Source organism: Phascolarctos cinereus, unplaced genomic scaffold (assembly GCF_003287225.1).
Source record: "Phascolarctos cinereus isolate Bilbo 61053 unplaced genomic scaffold, phaCin_HiC Scaffold_1;HRSCAF=81, whole genome shotgun sequence".
Lineage (NCBI taxonomy): Eukaryota > Metazoa > Chordata > Mammalia > Diprotodontia > Phascolarctidae > Phascolarctos > Phascolarctos cinereus.
This window is the reverse complement of record NW_027555514.1, coordinates 125,603,330-125,615,828: the sequence shown is the minus strand read 5'-3', so window position 1 is coordinate 125,615,828 and position 12,499 is coordinate 125,603,330. Positions and strand designations below refer to the sequence as shown.

The following is a 12,499-nucleotide window of genomic DNA, read 5'->3' as shown; positions in this document are numbered from 1 at the left end:
CATTTTGCATCAGTATGTATAAATCTTTACAGGTTTTTCTGAAAGCCTCCTCATAATCATTTCTTACAGCACAACAGTATTCCATCACAATCATACCATAACTTGTTCAGCCATTCCCCAATTGATGGGCATCTCCTCAAATTCTAATTCTTTGTCATCACAAAAAGACCTGCTTAAATATTTTTTGTACAAATAGGTATTTTTTTTAAATTGAGATACAGACCTAGAGTGTTATTTCTAGGTCCAAGGGTAGGCAAAGTTTTATAGCGTTTTAGGCACATTTCCAAACTGCTCTGCAGAATGGCTGAATCAGTTCACAACACCACCAATTGTTCCAATTTTTCCACATCTCTCCAAAATTTGTCATTTTCCTTTTTGTCATATTAGCACATCTAATGGGTAGGAGGTGGGGCCTCAGAGTTGTTTTAATTTTCAATTCTCTAATCATTTGTGATTAACAGCATTTTTCATGTGACAGTTGATAGTTTTGATTTCTTCATCTGAAAACTGACTGTTCAAATCTTTGACCATTTATAAAATAAGGAATGACTTCTATTTTTAAAAAATCCACTCAGTTCTCTATATATTTGAGAGATTAGGTCTTTATCAAAGAAACTTTGCTATACTTTCCCCTAACCCAAGTTTCCTTTTTTCCTTCTAATCTTGACTACATTGGCTTTGTTTGTATAAAACCTATGTAATTCAACATAATCAAAATTATCCATTTTATATCTCATAATGCTTCCTATCTCTTGTTTTGTATAAATTCTTCTCATATCCATAGATCTGACCAGTAAACAATTCCATGTTCCCTAATTTTCTTATGGTATCACCTTTTTTGTTTAAATCATGTACCTATTTTGAACTTATCTCTGTATAGAGTGTGATATTTTGGTCTATGCTTAGTTCTGTCAACCTGCTTTCTAGTTTTACCAGTTTTCTTTCTTTCAAATAGTAAATTCTTTTCTTTTTTTGAAGTCAAGTATATGGTTTAGTAAGATAAGTAAAACTTACAAATAGGAGTTAGATAATTACAAATAAGAGGTTCAGGAAAAGTGCTATGACAAATGTGAGGAAGAAGAAATCACTTTATTTTTAAAATTTTTTTTATTTGGTCAATGATAAATAGAATATCCACTTTATTGAGTTGATTATTCATAAATACCCTCTATATCTGATTTCTCTTCTGTCATTTGGGAAAATTAAAATAACTCTCCAAATTTATTGTCTTTTTTCATGCATTCTGAATACCCCTTCCCCTAATTTGCCCTCTCTTCTATCTCCCCCCACCTTCTCTTATCCTCTTCCCCTTTGAAATGGAAATTGGAAATTCCCCTTTAAATTAATAAGATCACTCAAATAAATAGGTTCAGTTCAAATCTCAGTCATGACCGTTCCATATCTCCTGAGTGTTCTTGGCCTAGCATTCCAGGAACTAGCCATTCCTAGGTCACGTTGACATGGAGGGTTGGCTCCTCTCCTTGTGAGACGTGATGTTATTAAAAAACAAAATACCAAGCCTCAGGCGGATGGGAGCGTGGCTAAGGTCAGATGTGTATTGGACAAACCATGAATAGCGCAAGCATCAAAAAGGGGTTCTTGGCCCCAAGCCTTCTTTGTTTAGAACAATATAAAAACACTGCGTCCTGTAAGCCCGCTGAGCCTCACCCGCGGGAAGGACGCTTCGCCCGGGAAAATCTTTACACAATTCAAGTTTGTACTGGCTGCAACGGGGCTCCCAGCCGTTGATTGACTTTGGAGGTTCCCTTGAATTGGTGATGTATTCTCTTCCATTACCGACTCTCTTGATCGGTGCTATATTATTGATTGTTCTTATTATTTATGCTTTCTATGCAAATTCAAACTATCTGTGCTTTGCTTCTTCTAAATAAATTATCTATTTCCTATTATTTTCTGGTGCATTGGAGAGTGTCATTTATAGGAGCGAATCCGAACCTCACTAAATCCTATTAATACAAAATTGGCGTCACGAACAGGATTCGCTGTATAAATGCCTTTCTTTAAGAGAAAGAGCCCCGGGCTCCGGTAGAGGTCCCCGGTTGGGAGGACCCTCCGTTTTCCTCGCTCGCAAAAACCTGGTCACAGTGTACAGGACCTAGTGAGGATTGGGGGTGTTGGGGGTTCTCGTTTGGGGTGCGACGGATGGGCCGGTTGCCAGCAGGGATAATGGGGGGATACGACCAGTACATCATTTCCCTCCCTTTTGGGTTGTTTGCAGCCAGACAGCCAAAGGCTGCAGCAGGACTCTGAAAAGTTGCCTTCATTCTCCCCCTCTCCCTCCCCAGGTAACAGCAGCTTCAAAGCAGTGCGTGGATGGGAGAGGGAAAGAGAGAAGAATACTTTATTACTTAGGTTATATGGTTGGTAGAGGGCAAGTTGGGAAGGATTGTTGAAGTGTTAGGTCAGAATTAGAAAGGAATGAGATATGTACAGGTTTTAAGGGGATTTTAAATCATTAGAAAGAAAGGCAAGGAAGTTTAAGCATGTAGGAGAGAGGAGTGTGTGTAGAAAATTTGAAGGGTGAGTAAAAGGAAAGTGCATGCTGTAATCGCCGCAGCAAATATGAATTGGGACCCTGATACTTGGGAAGGTGATATTTGGGATGAAGATGATGATAGGTGGGGGGAAGATAGAGGAGATTCCGGATGTTAAGATGGGGAAGCTCGGCCGATAGATAGGAGAAAAGCCGAAAAGGAGGGAGCTAACCCACCCGGGTGACTGAAATCACGGAAGATTACTCCCAAAGAGAAATTACTGATTTGCTTAGTAGGTTTTCACAGCGATCAGGAGAGCCTGCAATCTCCTGGCTTGTAAGATTAAGTGATGGGGGAGCTGGAGGAGTGTGGCTAGACCCCAAGGATTGTCTAAAATTTTTGAGTTTGACCTCTATATTTTAATACAGGCAGAGAATAAAGAGGTGGTAGAGAAAAGATTAACTCAACTAATAGAACATATGAAGGAGAAGGGATGGGAGATTAATCCTGATAAAATTCAAGGTCCAGCTCAAAGTGTGAAGTTTTTAGGAATAATTTGGAATAAGGGTCATAGAGAAATCCTCCCCAAGGCCAAGCAAAAAATATTAGATTTTTCACCTCCTAGGGACAAAAGAGAAGCTCAAAAGTTCGTTGGGTTGTTTGGTTTCTGGAGAATCACATTCCTCATTTAGGTCAGATTTTGAAGCCATTGTATAAAGTTACCCGGAAAAAGTATGCATTTGAATGGGGGGAAACAGAATCGAAAGCCTTTGAGGAAGCCAAAATAGCTATTCAAACTGCCCTGGATCTTTGGCCTGTACAGCCAGGGCCGATGGAATTGCAAGTTACAGTTTTGCATGGATATGCTGATTGGAGTTTATGGCAAAAACAACAGGGCAGGAATGTTCCTTTAGGATTTTGGTCGCGAAACTGCCACCTGCTGGCCAAAATTATACTCCTTTTGAACAACAATTATTGGCTGCATATTGGGCCCTGGTAGAGACAGAACATTTAACTTTAAACCATGAAGTTGTATTGAGGCCAGCCATACCCATTATGAGTTGGATTATGGGGACCCCCGCCTCACATAAAATAGGACATGCCCAAGAATCATCAATTATTAAATGGAAATGGTATTTGCAAAATAGAGTCAAGACAGGCAGATCGGGTGTTTCCACCTTGCATGAAAAGGTATTAGAATTATCAAAACATTCCAATGATGTTGATATACCAAAAACTTATGAACAATCGCCCGTCTCTTGGAATAGCGGGTATGATTTGTTATCCCCTGAACAAAAGAATCATGCTGGTTTACGGATGGGTCGGCTAAATATATAGGATCTAAAAGGTGCTGGAAAGCTGTAGCCTATAACCCTTCATGCAATACTATTTTGGAAAGCTCTGGTGAAGGCCGGAGTAGCCAATGGGCCGAATTAGTGGCTGTCTATCAAGTAATTCAAAAGGAACAAGGTGGCCAATGTCATATATATACTGATTCCTGGGCCGTAGCCAATGGCCTAGCAGTTTGGATGCCAATTTGGAAGAAACACGAATGGAAAATTAGAGACAAAGATGTGTGGGGAAAAGAATTATGGGAACAAATATGGGAATGGTGTCAATGTACTAATGTATCTGTATTTCATGTAGATGCCCATGTGAATCAAGATTCTGTGGAACGTGAGTATAATGCCCGTGCTGATGAATTATCCAAACTTCAAGGAAAAGCTTTAAAGGTCACCCCCAGAAAGGAAAACGAAACACAATTAGGAAAATGGGTCCATATCACCGCAGGACATCTTGGCGCTCTTGCATCTTACAGGTGGGCATTAGACAGAGGGATTAACATACCTCTGGATCTATTTAAGCAAATAGTACAAAACTGCATACAATGTCAATTATTTGCTCATCGGCCTGTGCCGAAGAAAATCACTGGAGAATTGGCTAGAGGGTCTTTACCTGCTCAAATTTGGCAAATAGACTATATTGGACCCTTACCTGTTAGTCAGGGGTGTCAATATGCCTGCACTTGTGTGGACACCTACTCTGGGGTATTAGTTGCCTGCCCCTATAAACGGGCTACCCAGAAAAACACTTGTAAACCCTAGATATTATTTCTCTTTATTATGGGACCCCCCTACAAATACAGAGTGATAATGGTACACATTTTAAAGGTAAGGATATAGATGAGTATTGTAAATATAATAATATAGAATGGATTTACCATATACCATATTATCCCCAAGCCGCTGGTTTGATAGAAAGAATGAACGGATTATTAAAGGAGAAACTAAAGAAATTAAGTGAGAACCATGATTTGAAGAGATGGAAAGAAAATTTGTTTGAGGCCTTAAAGCAATTAAATAACAGGCCTCTGACTGATGGGGGTGGGACTCCTCTTTCAAGAATGATGACTCCTAATTTACAAATAAGGAGAATTTCGTCCCCCTTGACCATTCAATGGTGGACTTTACATGAGAATGCTAGGCAGCCCTGGCATGCCTCTTTAGGCTCCGCTGGGTATGATCTATATGTAATTCATGATGTCCATATTCCTCCATTAGGCCAACAACTGTGTTCTACAGGAGTAGGAGTTAAGCTCCCTGAAGGACACTATGGACAATTGTTCTCTAGATCTGGTTTAGCCCTAAACAACCAAGTCCATGTCTTGGGTGGAGTCATAGACAATGACTATAGAGGAGAAATTAAAGTTTGTTTACATAACTCTCATGAAAGCGAACCTTTTGAATGTAAGACTGGTGAGAGAATTTGTCAACTAGTGATATTACCCTATTTAAATGGTTCGTGGCAGAAAATCAATGGGTCTCCTGACTCCACAGAAAGAGGAGATCAGGGATTTGGGAGCTCTAATAATAGTGACATCTCCTGGATACCAGAAAAGGCAATTCCTGGTACTAAAGTTTGGATAAAGAAGCATCAATCTGATAGACCAAGGCCAGCTGAGCTCATCGCACAAGGAAACACTAATACTGCCATAGTAGTATACCCTGGTGATGATAAGTGGTATCATGTCCCACTAACCCAAATGTTTTTGCGAAATTAAGTGTTTTACAGTGTTTTCCTGCTACACGCTAACTATGGCATGGACTCCAGGTATTCCAGTGGGAACTCCTCAGCAAGGACCGCGTACTGATTCCATCTACGTTGGTGAAAACAACACCCAGATCATGAATTGGTCATACCCATTCAACGTAGAAGTTTGGGACGCCCCTCTATTTCCCCTAATGAGAGTCAATTTAACTAGTTTTAATCTAACTGTAACTGCAGCAAACGGTACCAATATATCCTGTACCCTTACAAGTTGGCCACCTAGTCCATATTTTCCTAAAAGGTTAAGATCTGTAACATATAATTGGACACAAGTAAACTCCACCTACACTGTCTCACTATCACAAGCGGACGACAGAAAATATTTTTATTGTCGTAACACCTCCAATGGGCTGTATGAAGAATATCTAAACCAATTAGTATGGGTTGTACCTGTGACTCCGAAACCTCCTGGAATAATTCGTGTCCCCCGCTCATGTACTAACACCTCTATCTTGCAACACAAAATAGTGTTTCATTATAATGTAACTTTTCCCTCTTTAGAAAGTTGTGTCAGGAAAAAAAGAGCTTGGTATGATACATTACTTGGTGGTGCAGGAACTGGTTTGGGTATAGTTAATTCTATAGACCTTGAGACCTTGGCTAGCAGACTGCGCAGTGCTGGACAAGATGTTTCTCAAGCTTTGACTGTGAATGCCCAATGGTTACCCACAACGATCCTGCCACACCAAAATACATTACAATATCAAGGCCAATTTTTACAAGTCTTTAATAATAGCATCCTCGTTAATTTACACCTTATGAAAAACATTGGTGTTTTATTTAATTGGACTAAATGTTCCTTGCAAAACTTATATACCCTCATACAGAAGGAAAATGCCCAAAGATTACTACAGGAAGGTAACTCTCACATATGGAACGATATACTTGACTTGTCAGATGTATGGAAAAAGCAAAAACCTGAGAATGCTAGATGCACTCCACTTTGGTGCGCTGGAACTATTATACTCTACCAAGTTAAAACTTGGACTGTTATGTGCCAATTTCATGTAATACCTTTTGTCTTACATAAATACTTTGCTTTACCTCATATCTATGGAAACTATATAGATTGGTATAATGTAACTCATACTCTGTCTGATTGTGTTGTAACTAATGGAGGGATTGTTTGTGGGATGATGACTCGGCAGATGGAACCCTGCCTTCTCTCACATTCATCCAATTTGTGTGATCTAACTTTATACCCAGTGAGTAACTTTTCTATGATATATGAAGTATCTACTCAATATGTTTGTATAGCCTCTAATAATCACTCTGACCTTCTATCTGTAGATATTACTACTGTTCCATTTTCTGGTTGCTTATCCAATGTATCTTTCCTACGCTGGCAAGGAAATGATTTTTACTTTCCACCAGACACTAACCTAGTTAAAAATTTTGCTTGGGTACCCCAATCTTTGCCTCTACCTCATGTGTCTCTATCTCTATATCCCCTTATGAACATCTTGAATCAGTCGACTGAAATCAAAAAGTTATTAGAGTCCAACCAACGCGCGTTAAATGAACATCGAATACAGACTCTTATAGCCGCAGGAAGACTAGTCGAAGCTTCTCATTTAGTGATCTCAGATACTAATCATCATTGGTATGATTTTCTTTTTAAATCTCCTACTGCTACTATGTATTTTAATTCCTTAGCTACCCCCATACTACTACTTGCTTTGTTCTTTTTATGTCTTTGTATATGCAATTGTTGTATGTATACCAAAATACGCACTATATACACTCATGTCACACCTTTGCCCCTCACCTATTATTCTCATGATCTTAAGGCCAAGTGAAATGGAAATTGGAAATTCCCCTTTAAATTAATAAGATCACTCAAATAAATAGGTTCAGTTCAAATCTCGGTCATGACCGTTCCATATCTCCTGAGTGTTCTTGGCCTAGCATTCCAGGAACTAGCCATTCCTAGGTCACGTTGACATGGAGGGTTGGCTCCTCTCCTTGTGAGACGTGATGTTATTAAAAAACAAAATACCAAGCCTCAGGCGGATGGGAGCGTGGCTAAGGTCAGATGTGTATTGGACAAACCATGAATAGCGCAAGCATCAAAAAGGGTTCTTGGCCCCAAGCCTTCTTTGTTTAGAACAATATAAAAACACTGCGTCCTGTAAGCCCGCTGAGCCTCACCCGCGGGAAGGACGCTTCGCCCGGGAAAATCTTTACACAATTCAAGTTTGTACTGGCTGCAACGGGGCTCCCAGCCGTTGATTGACTTTGGAGGTTCCCTTGAATTGGTGATGTATTCTCTTCCATTACCGACTCTCTTGATCGGTGCTATATTATTGATTGTTCTTATTATTTATGCTTTCTATGCAAATTCAAACTATCTGTGCTTTGCTTCTTCTAAATAAATTATCTATTTCCTATTATTTTCTGGTGCATTGGAGAGTGTCATTTATAGGAGCGAATCCGAACCTCACTAAATCCTATTAATACACCCTTCTATTTTCCTTTAGGGCAGGATAGATTTCTATACCCCATTGCCTGTAGATCATATTTCCCAGTTGCATGTGAAAACAATTTTTAACATTTGTTTTTAAAACTTTGGGGTCCAAATTTTCTCCCTTCCTCTATCCCTACCCACCCTGATTGAGATGAACAAATGGATACAGGTTATATACATGTAATCATGCAAAACTGTTCCATAGTAGTCATGTTGTGAAAAACTAACTCCATTTCCCTTCACCCTATCCATCCCGCCTTTATTCTACTCTCTCTTTTGACCCTGTACTACTCAGAAATGTTTGCTTTTGATTACCCCCTCCCTCAATCTGCTTTCCCCTCTATCATCCCCCTACTCTCTTATCCCCTTTCCCCCTATTTTCCTGTAGGGTAAGATAGGTTCCATACCTAATTGAGTGTGTATGCTATTCCCTCCTTAAGCCAGATCTGATGAGAATAAGATTCAATCATTCCATCTCAACTTCCCCTCCACTGTAAAAGCCTTTTCTTGTCTGTTTTATATGAGATAATTGACCCCATTGTACTTCTCCCTTTTTCTGTCTCCCAGTATACTCCTCTCTCACCCCTTAATTTTATTCTCCAGATATCACCCCTTATCTTCAACTCACCTGGTGCCCTCTATCTATCTATCTATCAATCTATCTATCTATCTATCTATCTATCTATCTATCTATCCATATATATTTCTTTTTCCCTCCATATACCTTAATACTAAGAAAGGTCTCATGAGTTACAAATATCATCTTTCCATACAGGAATGTAAATAGTTCAGCCTTAATAAGTCTCTTGTGATTTCTCTTTCCTGTTTACCATTTCATGCTTCTCTTGAGTCTTGTATTTGAAAGTCAAATTTTCTATTCAGCTCTGGTCTTTTCATTAAGAATGCTTGAAAGTCCTCTATTTCACTGAATTACAATTTTTTTCCCTGAAGGATTATACTCAGTTTTGCTGGGTAGGTGATTGTTGGTTGTAATCTTGTCTCCTTTGACCTCCATAATATTATATTCCAAGCCCTCTATTCCCTTACTGTAGAAGCTGTTAAATCTTGTGTTATCCTAATTATGTTTCCACAATACTTGAACAGTTTCTTTCTGACTGCTTGCAATATTTTCTCCTTGACCTGGGAACTCTGGAATTTGGCTAAAATACTCCTAGGAGTTTTTCTTTGGGGATCTCTTTTAGGAGGTGATTGGTGGATTCTTTGCATTTCTATTTTGCCCTCTGGTTCTAAAATATCAGGGCAGTTTTCCTTGATAATTTCTTGAAAGATGATGTCTAGGCTCTTTTTTTGATCATGACTTTCAGATAGTCCATTAATTTTTAAATTCTCTCTCCTGGATCTCTTTTCCAGGTCAGTTGTTTTTCCAATGAGATATTTCACATTGTCTTCTATTTTTGCATTCTTTTGGTTTTGTTTTACGGTGTCTTGATCTCTCACAAAGTCAGTAGCTTCCAATTGCCCCATTCTAATTTTTAAGGAAGTGTTTTCTTCAGTGAGCTTCCCTTTCCATTTGGTCAATTCTTATTTTTAAAGCATTCTTTTCCTCATTGGATTTTTGGACCTCTTGCCATTTGGGTTAGGCTATTTTTTAAAGTGTTATTTTCTTCAGTATTTTTTTGAGTCTTGTTTAGCAAGCTGTTGACTTGTTTTTCATGATTTTCTTGCATCAGTCTCATTTATCTTCCCTGTTTTTCCTCTATTTCTCTTCCTTGCTTCTCAAAATCCTTTTTGAGCTCTTCCATGTCCTGGGACCAATTTATGTTTTTCTTGGAGCCTTTGGATGCAGGAGCTTTGACCTTGTTGTCTTCTTCTGGTTGTATATTTTGATCTTCTTCGTCACCAAAGAAAGATTCTATGGTCTGACTTTTTTGTGCTTTTTGCTCATGTTCCAAGCCAATTACTTGAGTTATATACACTTTGTTAGGGTAGAGGTCTGCTTTCAGAGTAGAGAATGTACTGTCCCAAGCTTTGAGGGTTTTGTGCAGCTGTTTACAGAGATACTTCTAGGGACCTGTGAATTTTCAGTTCTTCCAAGGTGGTATGATCACAGGTGTTTACTCCTTTCCTGGTCTGTTCTCTGTTCTATAGTGACCACAAGCACCCTTTTCTGCCTTGGAAGTATGAGGAAGATTCCCTTTCCACTGGCACTAGAAGCTCCACCATGCCAGTCCTCCTCCTTGACCCAGGATTGACACCTATAACTGTGACCCATATCTAAGCATGAGCAAATCAAGAGATTCCTGCCTCAGCACCAGCAAAAATATCCATGCAATCCACCTCTGATCAGCCACTTGATTTCCCCTCTGTCTGTGGGCCAAGAGCAGCCACCACCTCAGAGCTGCACTGGGACTAGGGCTGCGACCAAGCTTCTCTATCACTGTAGTCACAGACCTTTCCTACTGAACTTCTAATTTGTCTTTGACATTTGTGGGTTGAGAAGTCTGGAAACTGCCAGAGCTGCTAATGATTCAGTCCCCTGAGGCCTGCTGCAGGTTCAATGAGGCCTGGTTTTTGCCTGAGTGCTCACACTGAACTGCACTCCTCTTTCAGCCCAGGGCAACAGATCTTTTCAATTCACGATCCAGGTTGTCTTGGGCTGGAAATATGTTTCACTTTGTCTTTTTGTGGTTCTGCTGCTCTAGAATTTGTTTAGAGCCATTTTTTACAGGTATTTGGAGAGGTTTTGGAGAGAGCTCAAGCAAGTCACTGCTTTTACTCTGCCATCTTGGCTCCACCCACCAAATAGTGAATTCTCATCCCAGAAACTTGCATCTTTGTGTTTATCAAACACTAGATTGCTATGGTCATTTGCTACTGTGTATCATGTACCTAATCTATTCCAATGATCCACAACTCTTTTCTCAGCCAGTATCAGATTGTTTTGATAATTACCACTTTGTACTATAGTTTGAGATCTGGTGTAGCTAGTTCACCTTCCTTACATCTTTTTCCATTGACTTCCCTGATATTCTTGACATTTTGTTTTACTAGATGAATTTTGTTATTATTTTTCTAGTTCTACAAAATAATTTTTGGTAGTTTGGTATGGCACTGAATGAATAAATTGAGGTAGAATGGTAATATTTCTTATATTGGCTTGGCCTACAACTGAGCATTTTTTATCAGTCTTTTTTTTTATTAATTATCTAAATATGACTATATTTGAGTGAAAGTCTTGTAAGTATGTTCATATAGTTTCTGTGTTAGTCTTTGCAGGTAGATTCACAAGTATTTTATATCGTCTACAATTATTTTAAATTCAATTTCTCTTTTTATGTCTTGCTGCTGGAATTTGTTGGTAATATCTAGAAATCCTGATTATTTATCTGAACTTATTTATATTCTGTAATTTTGCCAAAGTTGTTAAATATTTTAACTAGTTTTTATTTGATTCTCTAGGATTCTCTAAGTTATCATTTCATCATTCTAATATCATCAGCAAAGAGTTTTCTGTTTGAAAATCAAATTTTATATTCAGTTCTTTTCATCAGGAATGCTTGAAAGTCTTCCATTTCATTAAAAAAATGATTTTTTCCCCCTCAAATGATTACACTCAGTTTTCCTGGGCAGTTGATTCTTGCTTGTAATCCTAGCTCCGTTGCCCTCTGGAATATGATATTCTAAGTCTTCCAGTTCTTTAATGTAGAAACTGCTAAATCTTGTGTTATCTAGATTGTGGCTCCATATTTAATTGTTAATTTCTGGCTGTTTGCAATATTTTCTCCTTTATCTGGGAGCTATGGAATTTGGTTACAATATTTCTTGGAGTTTTCATTATGATATCTCTTTAAGGAGATGATCAGTTTATTCTTTCACTTTCTAACTTACCCTCTGCTTCTAGGACATCAGGACAGTTTTCCTTGATAATTTCTTTAAAGATGATGTCTAGGCTCTTTTCTTGGTCGTGGTTTTTAGGTAGTGCATTATTCTTAAATTATCTCTCCTTAATCTATTTTTCCAGTCAGTTTATGTTTATATATATATACACACACACACACACATGTATATATGTGTATATATATACACACACATTATATACACACTTTACATTTCCTTCAATTTTTAATTCTTTTGTTTTAGTGTTTCTTGATGTCTCATAGAGTCATTAACTTCCACTTGCCCAATTTTCATTTGAATTATTTTCTTCATTGAGCTTTTGTACCTTCTTTTTCATTTGGCAAATTCTACTTTTTAAGAAGTCCTTTATCTCAGTTTTTGTATCTCTTTTTCCATTTGGCCAATTTTGATTTTTTGAGTTCTTCTTTTCAGTGGATTTTTGTGCCTCTTTTACCATTTGACCCATTCTGTTTTAAAGATGTTATGTTCTTGAGTATTTTTATGCTCTTTACCACATTGTTAACTCTTTTTTTATGACTTTCTTGCTTCACTCTCATTTCTTTTCCTTATT

At 38.3% G+C, this 12,499-nt stretch overlaps 1 protein-coding gene across 2 annotated transcripts; it reads left to right on the top strand.

Moving 5' to 3' along the window:
• Positions 1-1,655: 1,655 nt before the first annotated feature.
• LOC144457095 (uncharacterized) lies at positions 1,656-7,996 on the top strand. Of its 2 annotated transcripts, none has more exons than XM_078154072.1 (3): positions 1,656-1,775; positions 4,143-4,314; positions 5,558-7,996. In XM_078154072.1, exons 2-3 carry the CDS (start codon positions 4,267-4,269, stop codon positions 7,400-7,402), a joined length of 1,893 nt encoding a protein of 630 aa, XP_078010198.1. In that variant the 5' UTR covers positions 1,656-1,775; positions 4,143-4,266; the 3' UTR covers positions 7,403-7,996. The 2 variants fall into 2 exon arrangements, with proteins under 2 accessions (XP_078010198.1, XP_078010199.1); XM_078154073.1 differs by having other exon boundaries at positions 1,657-1,775; positions 4,143-4,172.
• Positions 7,997-12,499: the final 4,503 nt, after the last annotated feature.